At 47.7% G+C, this 14,933-nt stretch overlaps 1 protein-coding gene and 1 pseudogene across 1 annotated transcript in view; one reads left to right on the plus strand and one right to left on the minus strand.

Annotated features, from left to right (window-relative positions):
• Positions 1-1,770, plus strand: part of LOC123394245 (phosphatidylinositol 3,4,5-trisphosphate 3-phosphatase TPTE2-like) — a 111,932-nt gene extending 110,162 nt beyond the window's left edge. The window contains exon 36 of the mRNA XM_045088001.1: positions 1,215-1,770. Within this exon, the coding sequence (XP_044943936.1) occupies positions 1,215-1,310 (96 nt within the window). The 3' untranslated portion in view covers positions 1,311-1,770. The remainder of the gene's footprint in view (positions 1-1,214) is intronic.
• Positions 1,771-3,822: 2,052 nt separating this feature from the next.
• LOC123394243 lies at positions 3,823-11,355 on the minus strand (annotated as a pseudogene).
• Positions 11,356-14,933: the final 3,578 nt, after the last annotated feature.

Consider the following 14,933-nt stretch of genomic DNA (forward strand, 5'->3'; position numbering starts at 1 on the left):
CTATACAACTTGCATATATTTTCAAATAAGGAAAAAACAAAGGTATGTTTACTGCAGAGTGGTGATCAAACTTTTGTATCTTTAAAACACAGTGTTCCCCATAGTTTATAAAGTACTTTAAAATGAGGGAGATCTGACTTTCCTTTGAACCGATACATAATTCATGTTAAATAGTATTTTTTAAAATTTTATTTGACAGACAGAGATCACAAGTGGGCAGAGAGGCAGGCAGAGAGGGAGGGGGGAAGCAGGCTCCCTGCTGAGCAGAGAGCCCGATATGGGGGTCCATCCCAGGACCCTGAGATCATGACCCGAGCTGAAGGCAGAGGCTTTAACCCACTGAGCCACCCAGGTGCCCCTTAAATAGTATTTTTAATCTAACATTTACCTTATGAAAAATGAGAATGTTTGCCATTGTCATTGCTCTGAACATGAGTGTGTAACTTCTGCTGAGAAGTCACAAAGTGTACAAGTGTTACTCTTTACATGAATTTCTAAGCCTCAGTGGTTTTGTTTTCCTATTGAAATCATCAAGCAGAACTGCCAACAACTAACAGTGTTGATCAAGTTAAAGTTTGTGCCCTCCTTCACCCCCTGCTTGCTCCCCGTTATGGGAAAATCTGTTCAGTAGTGAAATGGTAGGTGTGTGGAAGCAAGTGACCTTGGTGGTTCCCATATCAGATGGCTCCCCTTTGATCCCTGAAGCCGGTCTGAAACTCGCTCGCTCAGTCAGTGGTCCAAAGCAGGAGCTCCACTACAAGAAGTACTGGCCTGGGCAGTGTTGCTTAATTTTGTGATTTTCAAGGGCCATGAGATGAAAACTCTCTCATGTGTGGGTATTCTTATCATTAATACTGACAGTCAATTATCAGTGCAGCTGCTGCTTGTAGAAATGGATGAGGTCTTTGGACATAAAGTGGCATCAGTCTCTGGTCAGCACGATGTAAACTAGGTTGGGGGACTATTGTCTAATTTATATTGAAAAAAAAACACATTTCCTTAAATTTTGATAGGAATGGCAAGAAAAAGCCATTTCTTAAAGGCTCCTTTGTGTCCTGAGCGGAGGGTTATAGAGGTTAAGTGCTGTGTGTCTAACGGCTCTAATTGTTCAACATATATAGAAAGGAGGGAAAAGGAGGAATTTTAATCCCTTTGGAATTAGTTTTTAGTATCATTTTTTTGATGAAAATTAACTTTTTTTCTTTTAATTTTAGGACCTGCCCAAGTATTACGACCAGTGTGCATTTTTTTTCTGGTTCCATACAGCATTTTTACAAAACAAAAGGTATGGCTCTGATATAATCCAGTAGAAATGGCTTAATCTCCAAGATCTGTGTAAGGCAAAATGGTACTCCTGCCCTCAATTTATAGAAACCAAGAAATCCTCAAGTCCCCCATTCTTCATTATGTAAAATATAGGGTTAGCGTTGAGAACCACTGTGGCCTTAACCTCAAAGTCCATGCCATAGGACTGTGTCAGAGGAGCTGAGACGTATTCTAATCAGATCTAGGTGTGGTGATAAATCCCTCCCCTTGCAAGTGTAGCAGGAGTCTGCTCAATTACCACGACTAGGGCAGGTCCACCGTGTGTGTTCACCTTCTGATGACCGACCACCTACCATATTCTAGGCCAGAAAGGAAAGCATCCTCGAGGAAGGCTTTAGCTAGTTTAAAGGTGACTGACACACCTGGATCTAGAGCAGAAGTTAGAGGACACAGTAAACATTCGTGAAGACAGCTTAAAAAAAAAAAATCAATAGTCTCTATTTTAGAAATGACTTTCTAGTGACTAAACTGGGAAATCTTTTTTTATAAATTAACTGAAGATTATTCCAGGGAAACTTCTTCCCTCTCTGGAAATTCGTTCCTGTGTCTGGAAGTTCTCTAGAATTCTAGTTCTCTAGTACTTGAAGGAGGACTGAGTTAGTGGGAATAGTAGAAATAGCCGCTGAGGACTATGGGTCCTGCTTGTGGGGGACAAGAGCTCTCTTGCAGACTCTGCAGGGAAAAGGGTATCGGGGGTCAGCAATACAAACACAGCTCTGTCAGAGCCACGCCACTTATTTAGGCTTCGGTCTCCATGAGGGAGTTCCTTGGGACGGTGGGCTGCTGCAAGCTGTGGATACCGCGGTGCGCGGAGATGGTGCGACCTCTCTGTGAACTGGCTAAGGGAGGACTCACTATGGTAGAGTGGACAGCTGAGGCAGAAGGAGCATTTGGGGAATTACAAACAGCCTTACTGACTGCCCCAACATTGGCCATCCCAGATGTTACCAAGCCCTTCCACTTGTATGTGCCAACTGAGGCACAGGAGAGGGACTAAGACTAACCCTGGTTGGCCTTCTGTGCTTGAAACATGTTTCTTCTTTCCTAGGCTTTACCTTCCACGGAACCAACTGGATAATCCACATAAAAAAAAAACCTGGCATATCTACCGTGAGAACTTTGCAGTAGAGCTGCATTTTGAATAAGTGGATCCTGTTCCCCACCATCCCTGCCACACATTTAGGTCTCCTAACCCTCCTTCCTTGCATGTATACTTACAGTACATTTACATACACCTTTTTGACACCTTAAGTATATACATTATAAAAGGTTAGTGGTCCTTTTTCTTTCCTGAAGGAGGTATGCCAGAGTTGAGAGAACTACTGTTCCTGGGGACTGTGTGCCAAAGTTAAGAGTTTAAAAGAACTTTCATATCAAAATAACATTTAAAATGATTCCTCACAATTTTGCGTGAGGTTTATTATGTATTTTTGGGTAAGTAGTCCCTGCTTTCACATGTGTAATGTCAGATTAAAGAGGTCATTTCTAAGCTATTTAACAAACCTCCGACTGGCACCAGTACGAGGCTTGAGCCCATAGGACCGTTCCTATAAACAGTCCCGGCAGAGCTTGTGATACAAGCTTCAATTACACAGGCAGTCCTTGGAGGACAAGAGAATCTGGGTAAACATAAGCAGACGTTACAGTAGATTCTTTCTCTTTGTAACATCACCGTGAAGTCAAAGGAAATGTCTGCCTAGAGAAATCTAGATGATTTTAAAGTACAGCCCCTGACACAGATTCTGCTCCCAGCCAACTTCATTTAAATGTAGGGAACTCTGTGAAGGTCATCTTTTCACTATAAACACTGGTTATTCCAGTGTCCACAGGGAATCCTATTCTCTTCATTGATGGATGTTGTTTTATTTAATTCTAAGTACCTTAATGTATGTATTATATATATATATATATATATATATATATATATATATATATATATATATAATAAATGTCCTTATTTATGAACATGCCTGGATGCAGGTGCTCTTTTTCCCCCTCCAAATAGCCCTCAAAGGGTCTCAGCTACCAGTGCAACAGCCCATCTAAAGGCTCTTTAGGAAAAGCTCTGACTACATTACTTGCTGTAATTCATGTTCCAGAAACACATGTTGCCGCTGAAAACAGTTTGTACTCTTTCCCTTGAACATGCACGCAGCCATAAGCCAGAGGGGAAGACCAGGTGGCAGACTTAGGTAAATGGGGGTGGTGGTGGTGGTGGTGGTGGTAGATACTTAGCTGGCACTAAGGAAGAAAACCCCAATACTCAAGACTTGCGTTTTGAAAGATTACAGTTAGGGTTCCTCTTCCCTAACCCTCCAAGATGCATCCAAATTCCTGGCCATTGAGTTGCTACACTCTTGTGCTTTTGCTCACATAAAGAGAATTTACAGGCTTGCCTCCTTACAACCTGACATAAATACTTCCTTGAACAACTCGAGAATCTTACATCATGGTACATCAGAATGATACTTTTTTTTTTTTTTTTTTAAATAGCGGACTACCCTGGAATAGAATTATCCAAAACATAATAGGAAATTTAGCTACTTTAAAAAAATAGAACAGTTTCCTGCTACATCAACCCCATCCACACAACCAGGCAGAAGAAGAATGCTGCTGGTGGGCCAACTTGCACAGCTGCAGTATACAGAAAGAGCAGCTGCTCACTGCCCCGACCCTCTGGCTTCTGGCGCGTGGGCTAGAGTTAGCACAGGGCCTCTGCAGAGAACAAAAAGCTTCAGGTAACCAGAGGTTTCACTCGAGGGGGACACTGTGCCAACAAGGACAGACACACACGGGACAGATGTTAGCAGAGTCAGCCTGCTTAAGAACACTGGTTTCGGAGAGAGCCCTTGCTGGTCTTGGAGCAGCACGGTATGATGAGGCTTGCCTAAGTGGGGACAAGAAGGGACCCTCTTCCACCAGGTGACCTGGAGTTTGTGGTGGTGGTTAGTGCATTCGTATGGCATAGCTAAATAAAATTACTTGGCTTGTTTCATTGCTTTGTAAAGTCACTCCCTATATATAATCCTGAAAATCCACGGACTGCCAGTACCAAATGTAAAAGGCTCCAACCCAATAAGAAACATGGCAGTTAGCGATCCTGAGATAAATGTAAACAAAGGGGTCACCCCAACATCACTCACTGTGGAGGACAAGTCCTCGGTTCTGTCCAGTTCAATCTGAAAGAGGACCTTGCCTGCGAGCACTGTCCTTCAGGCACCAGACAGGGAACAAGGGCTTCTCCTGGCTTTGGCACTCTGCTCCCGGGAAGGGTTTCTGGTCGGTGGAGGCAGTGAGTGAGTGAGTGGGCCAAAGTGCATCAGCAGGCCAAAGAAGGTCCAAAGAAATAATCTGCAATCCTACCCAGGCCAGGACCCAGAGACGGAAGAAGCAGGCCTGCTGGTGGTCATGGGCCTTCACAAAGCACAGCAGCAGGGCCCCCTCCCCTCAGTACCTCCCTCAACCTAAGGCCCAGCAGAGGGCGAGTTCTTTGGGAGAGAAGGGGAGCTGGCACAGGTGAGGGGCGTGCTGCTCTCACCACACCTCACAATGTGTCAGGGGTCAAGATGATCCCACCTAGGAAGTGAATGGCACTATTTTAACAGTACATCTTGGGAAAATCCAAGAGGCTTACTCTTACATGGAAGCCACACCAGTTTGCGGATATGTTCTCCTCTACAAAATCTACACAGATAGTTCAGTTGTCAAGCACCACAGAAAAACTGAACTTCAGCTACTTAGGATAGTGCATATACTAAGGTTCTAAAAGCCTACATCTAGAGTAAGGAATCACTCATAGTCATCTTCATGAAACATGGTTACCTCAGAGTTTTTCTGGTGAGATCTGAGAATTAAACATGGAACCAAATGATGCCTTCTAACATGTAACCATCCAAGCTGCACGGACACGCACAGGTTTATGCAAAATCCCGAAAGAACTATATTTAGCCTTTCAGATCCTGTGTAGGGCCGGCGGCTCACCCTAAATGTCCCACCAAGGACAAGAGCAGAAACTGAGTTCAATTTCAGTACGATTATGGGCAGAAATTAATAGGATAAAATGGAGGCCCTTTTCACAAAGTTTAAGATTTAGAGTATAAGGGAACAGAACGCCGATGAAACCAAAATAATTCCCCATTGGTCTTGTACTCCGTGAAACCCTGAGATGAACTGTCGTGGTCACATGCCTACACTTGGACCACGTTTCACCAGGACACTTCAGTAGACTTCGAACTGGCTCATCATCAGCTTCCTGCTGTATTTGTAGGCCAGAAAGAGCGCCCCATTGGCAGGGAACGCTCGGATCATTGTGGGTTTCAGTCCAGAATATAAGGCCGTTATTCCTAGAAGACAAGAAGTGATCAAAGGCTGAGATGCCCCTTCTCAGAGAGACCCTGTAAAGCCACAGAGCCCAGGGCTGGACACCGACAGATCCAGACAACACACTGAGTACCGACAAGGGATGGAAGGGCTTCTGTCCAGGTGTCCCTGGACGAACGGGAAGGATGGAGGCTCACGGCAACGAGGCCAGGCATCCAGTGTTCCAGCAAATCTTGGCGCTCAGGTACCACACACGAGTCCTGGACTCGCTCCTGGTACATGGACCGGGCAGCGCGAGGCCTCACCTGGGCAGAGAGAAGCAGCCCCAGAACACAGGAGGGCAGCAGCCTCACAGAGTCACTCGGGAGGACAAGGACCGCAAGACACCGGGCCAAAAGCACTGTCCTGTGTCCACAGCTGGCACTGCCCAGACTGTTATGAAGATCCAAGTGGATGAGGGAGGCATAGGGCTCTGCGCAACTATGAGGCTTTATGCAACTCTGGAGTATGAACTGAACCGTTTCCACACCCTGTGACTGCTCTCTCGCAAAATCAAGCCCGAGAAGTTCACATCCCGAGGTGGAAGATGTACAGCGGATGCTGAAAGGACAGGTCTCTACTCACCAGAGGCACGATCCGGGCATTATACCAAACATCTCCTAGAAAATCTTGATACTCCTACATTAACTCTCAAAATTCAGAGCCAATCACCTTCAGGAAGTCTGAGCATTACGGACTTGCAGCACGTTCTTTTAAATCCTTTAGTGCTTCTGTTAGAGATCCTTTTCTGATACTATCTATACTCTATAGAACAAGGGGTGCTGACTTCCAAGCATTTGTCCCCTTAGGCACAATCTGGAGTTTTAAAGTTCCCTCCGGGCTATTTAGAACAAAGAATCCTGGCCCAGAAGCGAGGAACAAGGACAGCAGCAACATTCTGGAGAATGGAAGCAAGCTAAGGCAGGGGCGCTAGAAGAAGGACAGGGGGCAGGGGAAGAGAGCAACCAACCACACACACGAGATCGACCTCCACGAGGGTTACAGCGAAATGACCGGTCTAGACATACCCACTCCATTTCTGCAATGAGCAGACTCACCTTCATTTTTCACAATGCTTATAAAGGTTCCGATAAATCCTGCCTGTTTTCCAGACATGGAAAGAACTTGAATTCTGGATTTGACGCAATCCACTGGGGTATACAGCAAGCCAGAGGCAGATCCCACCAACTCCACCGCTTAACATCAAAGGGACAGGGCCTGGAGGAGGAAAGCAGCCAACAGCATTTTTGTCTCAAGGACAGCATTTCCAGAGGTCAAGGTGGTAGTGGGTGCAGGTAGATGCAAATAAAAATGCTGATACTTGGGGCACCTGTGGCTCAGTCAGTAAGGCATCTGTCTTCAGTGCAGGTCCTGATCTCAGGGATCAAGCCCCCTTTGGGCTCTCTGCTCAGAGGACACAAGGTCCCATGTGGCACTCTGGGTCTGCCCCTCATCACAGGACCATATCAGTGCTGGTCACTGTGGCGCTGTGGCCCTCCTGGCCTGCCCTCCGAAGGACTGGCCCACACAGAACCAGCAGGCCCTCAGCAACACGGCAACCCGCCCCCCACCCCATGGGAATGAGTACAGTGGCCACTGAAACACAGGTCACGTTTTTTCCAACCCTCTCAGTCTGCAGTATTTCATTATGTTAATGCCCCACAGCCCTGATTCTTCCTTTACCATGAAAGCCAAAGTTGTCTTATTAAACACGATAGTTAAGCCTCGGAGCATGCCTAACCCCAGAATAAGCCCGAAACACTGAAGTGATGTGTTTGAGAAGAAACAAGTAATCATTCGTGCAAGCCAACATTGACGTCATTGCATCAAGCAGGTCCACAGGACAAGCTAGAAAGAATGACACTTTTCAGTCCTCTGGAAACACACTCAAGATTTGTTACCAAGTTTTATGCTTATTGCAAAATGCTTTATAGGTGATTTCCCACAGGAAAGTAATTTCTATATTCTCCCCTAAAAAGTTACTCCAATAAAGAAGTCTGGGATGCACAGCTTCACCCCCGTGGCAAGGACATGAGTGCACCCAGAGGAAGATGCCAAGGTCCTTTCCAAGCCTCCAGAAACTCCATGCCTAGCAGACCCCCGCAGCCTCTGCAACAAGCAGGCCACTGTGGGGCGCGGCCCGGCCCAGCCCAGCCAAATGCTTACCTAGCTCATCCTTCGATCTCCCTGATGCAAAAAACGACCTGCTCAGCTCGTAGCTGCCAAAGAGGAGGAAATAGCTGGGCACCTCTCGGGTAAGGTGCTTGAGAGGCTGTGTTTAGAAGTCCAAGGGGCCGTCCTTCCTGAGGACGCTCTTCACCACGGACCAGACTGTGCTGCAGGGAGACAGGGAGCTGTGCTTAGGGCCGGGGAAATGGGGGGCTGGGGATGAGGCTGGCACTTCCATCCAGTGGCAGGCCTGGCTCAACCCTGAGCAGGCAGGGAATGGCTGATTCTAGAAACCCAGGGACCCAAATTCTGAAAATGAGGCTTCTGCAGGGAGGAAATCTCAGAGAAGCACAGATCCTTTTATTTTAGGACAGCGGTTCTCACTTGAACTACCCAACAGCTAGGAAATATCATTAAAGTGTGTATTCATAGAGAGCTGTGTGTGGCCACCGTGCCTCCGGCCAAGACTTCAGCAGACCATGCCAGAAACCCGTCTCAAATGGAACCATGTTCACATTTTCCAAGTGTGCCACTCAGCAAAGGAAGCCCTGAGAACACTCCTGGAGAAGGAGTACACTGGACTTCTGGAAAATCAGAAAGACCTCCTCTGAGTGTGGACAAAACAATGAAGGACCTGGACCAGGGCAACCATGGCAGGGCAGGTTCCTAGAGCTGCTTTTTGCTAGTTGCAAGGCTCACCATCGCAGGCAAGGTCTATTTCATGGTACACAAGAAACAAGGGAAAAGAAGTAGGTGCTACCGAGCCAACACTCCTGCCTGATGACTGTTCTCCCCAAGGGTGGTCAGGGGAGGTGGTCTTCAGGAATCTGCCCCACAGCTTCCCCCTGTATAAAGGATTCCAGGAGCAGATCGGGACCCTCAGAACACGTACAAATAAAATCCAACCCCCATTTGACAGGTGGAGAAAGAAAAGTCAGGGAAAGCCAGACAAGCTCTGATTTTTATATTGCTTGCATCCTCTTGCCCTCAATAAACAAATTCACTTTTTGTTCATTGAAAAAAAAAACTATTCATACATTTTGGATATTATCCAAGATGTAAAAGAGCCAATACCCACTTCTGTCCAACAATGAATAAGAGAAATTACAATAAGGAGCTGTACAGCTCAGCAAGAATAAAATGCCCTCGTATTCACCCACTCCTCTACCTCCTTCTGTGCCTACCCTCCTCTACCTTTCTTTCGAACGGGTGGGTATAGAAGGAATCTGTTCAAGTGCTTACGGTCTTTTCGCTTTGTGTTAGTGCAGTGAAGGAGTAAGGGAGTAAATGTAACTTGAAGGCAAGACAACGGAAATTCTTAGAAACTCTACAGGGCAAGAAGCACTGAGGATTTAGTTCTTAGAAAGTAAGTAGGCGTGAACTTCTCTTTCAGGCTGATCAGAGCCCTGGAGCAGCAGTAATGCAGGATCCTTTCTGTCTAGACCCCTCTTCCTGACGCTGTGCACCATGGCAGGCCTTCTCTGTCAGGAAAACAGCAGCAGAAACCACATGTTTGGTGTGTATTAGGAAACCCCTTGCTCTTCACAGTGCTCTCAGCATGTGACCTCGCTTGGACCAGTGAAGAATCAAACCCCCCGGTGATCGAAAGCATTTCAGAAGGCTTCATCAGGCATCACTCATTATCTAGGTCCTTCCTACAACTCAGCTCACATTCTATAATGGGAATGTAACACAGTGATCCAACACAACGTGACTGGCCTGCTTTCTGAACCAAGTCTTAACCCCAAGGTACCATATACCCTGTGTAGGCCAGGAGTATATAGCCACACCTAAAATATTGTCAACCGATACTTACCTTTGTGCAAGGTGTCCATTCGCTTAAGTTTTGGGAGCCAACAATTACGTTCCTTAAAACTACCTTAGGAAGGGGTGCCTGGGTGGCTCAGTGGGTTAAAGCCTCTGCCTTCGGCTCAGGTCATGATCCCAGGGTCCTGGGATCGAGCCCCTCTCTGTCTCTGCCTGCCTTGCTGCCTACTTATTCTGTCTGTCAAATAAATAAATAACATCTTAAAAAAAAACACAAACCCTTAGGAAACCAACTGAAGGTTGCTGGAGGAGAGGTGGGGGGTGGGGTAATTGGTGACGGGCATTAAGGAGGATGCTTGATGTCACGAGCACTGGGTGTTGTATTTAAGTGATGAATCACTACATCCTACCCTGGAACTAATAATACATTATATGTTAACTAAACTGAATTTAATAAAAAAATTAAATGAAAAAAAAAAAAAAACCTTAAACTACTCCTAAGGGACCTGAGAGCAACTTTCTGGGTTCTGTTCCTGTCCTACCTCTGAATCTGGGCATTGGTTATGAAAGTGTTTGTTTAGTGACTATGAGAAGCCCCACTTATGATTTCTGGGTGTACAGCAGATTTCAATAAAAAGTTTCAAAGACTTATGCTTTTGGACCTCTAGGCTAGAAATAGTAGCTTCAAACTGGTTGTAAAGAATCCCCAGGGTGCAGGATATAGAACTCGATCAGAAACCCCACCCACCCTGGGAGGAGACTACTTGTGTAAATGGTCAATTACTCTGATTTTTCTGGTCAGATTTACACACTGAGTCAACCACAGTGACAAAGAGCTTTAGTCAGCCAGATGTCAAGATAAATAAGCAAATGTTGAGATTAATAAAGACAATAAGTCACACTGTGTATGACACATACTCATGTAACTAGAATCTGTTTGCAGGACTGAGGGGAGAGCATTCTGATGGCTGCAGAGTAGCTCCGAAGAGCTCTGAGGAGTGTTCAGAAGCCAGGCTCTCTGTGGGTACACGAGAAGGGTGGGGGCGGTAGGTAAGAGAGTGACCCTGGAATCTGGGCTGATCCACTCACGTGAAACCTGGGAACGGGCACCAAATATTCATCTTGGAACCCAAGTTGGCATTTCTGAAGGCTCAGCTCTCAGACACGGTTTCAAAGCTGTCTGCTGAGTGCCTCCAACACAGCCGGGGACGCTGCCTCATGCACTCAATGAGCCAAGAGTGAGAGGAGCTCTCGGCCTCTCCATGTCCCAGGTGAGAAACTTCTGCAGACAGTGGTCCGTTGTGGGAGCAGGAGTGGGTCCGGCCCTCTGAAAGTTCATTTAGGAAGTCCCCCTCTGACTGATAGGGGAAAGAGTTCTAAAAACACAGTATTTTGGAGTAGATAAATCTCTTTCTCTGCCACTGAGTTTTAGTAGAATATAAAACTGACAAATACTCAATGCACCAAGGCAATGAGAGACCCAGCGTTTGTGCCAGAACAGCGCTTACTTGTGGCTTCTGGCGATCTTCCCTGACGACTCCATCTCATACATGGTCTGCAGCCGGCACTTGACGAGCTCAGTGGGACAGAGCACCAGGGCCGCAAAGGCAGAGGCGAAGGAACCCGCGGCTGCGTTCTGCAGATCACTGGAAGGAAACCAGCACGGGAGTCCGGTCATTCATTCATTCAGCACTCCCCACTCAAAGCAATCGGCTGTAAGGGAGAGCAAGGATCAAAGGAGAGGAACCCTTTGCCGAGTGCCCACTAAGAACTCGCACATGCGGTTTCATCTAAGGACCCCAGCAATGGGAGGCCAACACCGATACCGACACCCCAAATTTCATGTGGAAAAACTGTGCATAGAATACCTAATGTATCTGAAGTCACACCACTACCACGTGGCAATGCTAGGATTCAGACCTGGGTCTGCCTGACTGCAAGATCCAGCTCCTTTTATTAGTCATAATCATGGCGACATGCACGGAATATATCCCCCACCCCTAAGGCTCTATGCAGAAGCCATAATCCCCCAAGGTGACGTATTTGGAGGGGGCCTCTGGGAGGTGCTTAGGTTTAGTGAGGTCGTGAGGGTAGAACCCCCCATGATGCAATCAGTGTCCTTATAAGAGGCCCCCGCTCTCTCTATCCACCCTTTGAGGACACAGCAAGAAGGTGTCCCTCTGTAATCCAGGAAATAGGCCCTCACCAGACACCCAATCAACCAGCACCATGATCTTGGGCTTTCCAGTTTTCAAAACTGAGAGAAACAAATGTTTGTTTAAGCCATCCAGTTGACGGTATTTTGTTACAGCAGCCACAACTAAGACACAGTGATATATAAAACAAACAAACAAAAAACCCAAAAACAAAACAAAAAAAAAAGAGGGAGTAAAAAAATTACCCAAACTCCCACCACCCCAAAGACACACCATCACGATACTTCGGCGTATCTGCCACTAAGCTTCATAAAGCGAGGTTCTGGGGCCATCCCTGCATGCCCCAAATCCACCCTGGAACAACCCCATGTACAAAGTCACTGTTGCAGATGAAAGCCCAGAATAAATCTTTAACCAAAAAGCTGCTCATTGCAAAAAAGATTTCCCAGTTCCGCTGACGACCTCCTGACCTCGGCCCCAGAGGGCAGCGGGAGCGAGGACGGGGGAGGAGGGGGTGAAGGAGGGGTCAGCAAGCTCCAGGGCTGGAGGTAAAATGGCTACACCCGGAATCTAAACGGAGAAGCAAATGCAGGGAACACAAGCATTCATTTCACCACAGGAGGGTCTGGTACAAGCAGCCACAGTCACCAGCAGGGCTGTGAAAGCGAGGTCCCATCAGAGTTCAAAAATACGGGGAAAAGACTGAGAAATTAACTGTCAGGAATTCTCTTGAGCGTTCACAAGGGTCAGAAAATAAGATCCCTTCCAGCCCGGGAGTGTTCGGTCACAAGAGCTCTGCTGGCACCCGGGACTGGGCAGGAAGAGTGAGCTGCTCACAGGACGACTGGCTCCCTGACTCTCACCTGTCAAGCCGGCAGCCTGCGTCACCTAACCACCAGGACGCCTCACCCCCGCGAGGCGACCCCCTTCCTGGCTACGGAGATCCCCTCCCAAGCTTTCCCCAAACCGTGAGCAAAAGCCTTACAGACCGAGCACATGCGACTGTCCGGGGTTCCGTTAAACAGTCACACAAAGGGACGTCAGACAGGAAAAGAAAATCAAGGGCCGCCTCCAAACTCAGCCCCAACCTTCTGTTCCCGGGTGACCTGGCATTGGGGCCATGGGCAGACGGAGGTCGGGGCCCAAGCCTGTCTGTTCCCAGAAGAATTGGTGGGGAGTGAGGCTTTCTTCAAGGAGGGAGACCCTGCTTGCGTCCAGACTTGCTTCTCGTTTCAGAGAATCGAGTATGAGGCCATTACCCGGCGACATGCAACTATGCTGGTGCTCAGCTTCTAGCGAATGGAAACTGTCCAACATGGTTTACACCTACTCAGTGGACTGTCCAGATCAAAGCTTCCAGTGGCTTCTGCAGTCCTTCAGCCAGCCTGCAGATCCAGGCTTCGTTTCCCTCGGGCACCCTTCATCAATTTGCTGACCAGCAGCCAGAACGGCCAGGTTTGCGGGAACAAAGATGGCATCGATCGGTGTGGAAGCCCTTCAGCCTAAGAGTCGGGGGCCCGAGTATGAGCACACTGTTCTAGTGCAACAGCAAGGCCAAAGCACACCTGCAGTGGACTTTGAGTCCTCTCCCCTACCTGGGCGCCCAGTGAGGCACGCGAGGCCCCAGGCTGCACCTGCAGGAGAGGCGTTAGACCCAGAACTGAAACCGCAGCAGGCACAGGATGGGATTTGGTAAAAATCGGCTGCTTATCTCCCATTCAACAAACATGTACTGAACCCTCCTGCTGTGTTAGGACCCCATGTGGACAAAGGTCAGAGGAGAACTCTACTCGGGGTGGCATTCAAGCCAAGGACATGCAAATATTTACGGTATCATTGCTGAAATTCACGGCAGGCTCTTCCAAGCAGTGCTTTTCCTTTCATTGCCTCTACTGACCACGCCTTCCTCTAGACCTGACCCCTACCACAGTCTAGAGTCCCGACTCTGGTCTTACGGCAAGAGTTCTGGACGGGGACTCGGAAGACACGGCTCTGGGTCCTGTGCTCAGTTATGAGCTCAAGTAATAGGATCCTAAGCCAGTATCTGCAAGTCGGGAGTCCTCAGTTTTTAAAACAGAATGGCAGGGAGAGCTCTGCTGCTCTCACAGATCATGAGGAGGGATGAACAAAATAGGACAGGTGTGGGTGCCCCAGCTCCATCAACTCTAAGGTGGCCATTCCCTGCCAGGTAATAAGCAAACACGGTTGTGTGGGATGAAGACCCAGCTCCCTCCTGCCTCACCAGGACGGGAGAGGAGGGTACGGGGTGAGACCACATGAAACAGAATGGCTTCTTGGCTGTAGGACTTCCTCCAGGACCTCGTGTGGCTGCTTCCTACCTCCATCTTCTCCATAAGGCATCCTCCTCTGGGAATGTCGCAGGGGACCTAAATGTCCCATCTTGTCCCACAGAAAGTGTCCCCCTCTAGCAGGAAGAGTGACAGTCGCTACAGTGTTCTTTCTGTCAGTCTCTAGCATGAGATCCCACACTCTCTGGTTTTTCTCTCCTGCTTATTTCTTTACTTCCTCCTCCTCTTCATGACCCCTTCTGTGCTGGAAGGTCCTGGAATCCATGAAGAGCCCTCTATAGATGCTATCTCCCTGGGTTATTCCACCCAGAACCAAGCTTTTAAAAAACACGTTCCATCCATGAAGACAAAAAACTCCTGCGAACAAAAGGGCACACATCTTTGAGGTCACTAGGCGTCTCCAGAGAACACTTCTGTACAGAAGGGGCCTACAGTCGGGTGGGACCGGAGTTGCAAATGGGTTTCCATTTCCTATGGAAACAACCCATATGGCTATCTGCCCAACCATGAACCTGATACAAGTTTCAATGATTTAAAATAAATCAATGTTCAAAAAAGGGAGGGCTATCATCCTGGTGGTTCCTGAATCCCAGCTCCTCCTCCAATTCCAAGTGCTCTCCAGGCTGTTGGTCTCAGGCAGCTTCTTCCAGTCCCTCTTGCACTCTGACGAAGGGAACCCAACTCTCTGCCACAAGTAGTTGCACATGTGGCTCCCGTCTAGCCCTGGTGCCCACAAGAGAAGCAGTACCCACCAGGGCATCTGAAAAAGCATCTTCCTGAAGAACAGCAGCACGTAAGGGTTGTCTTTTCTAAAACAGGAAGAATGTGTTAGTGCCCACAACTCACC

This window comes from Mustela putorius, unplaced genomic scaffold, assembly GCF_011764305.1.
Source record: "Mustela putorius furo isolate JIRA1106 unplaced genomic scaffold, ASM1176430v1.1 tig00002080_pilon_pilon_pilon, whole genome shotgun sequence".
In the NCBI taxonomy this organism is placed as follows: domain Eukaryota; kingdom Metazoa; phylum Chordata; class Mammalia; order Carnivora; family Mustelidae; genus Mustela; species Mustela putorius.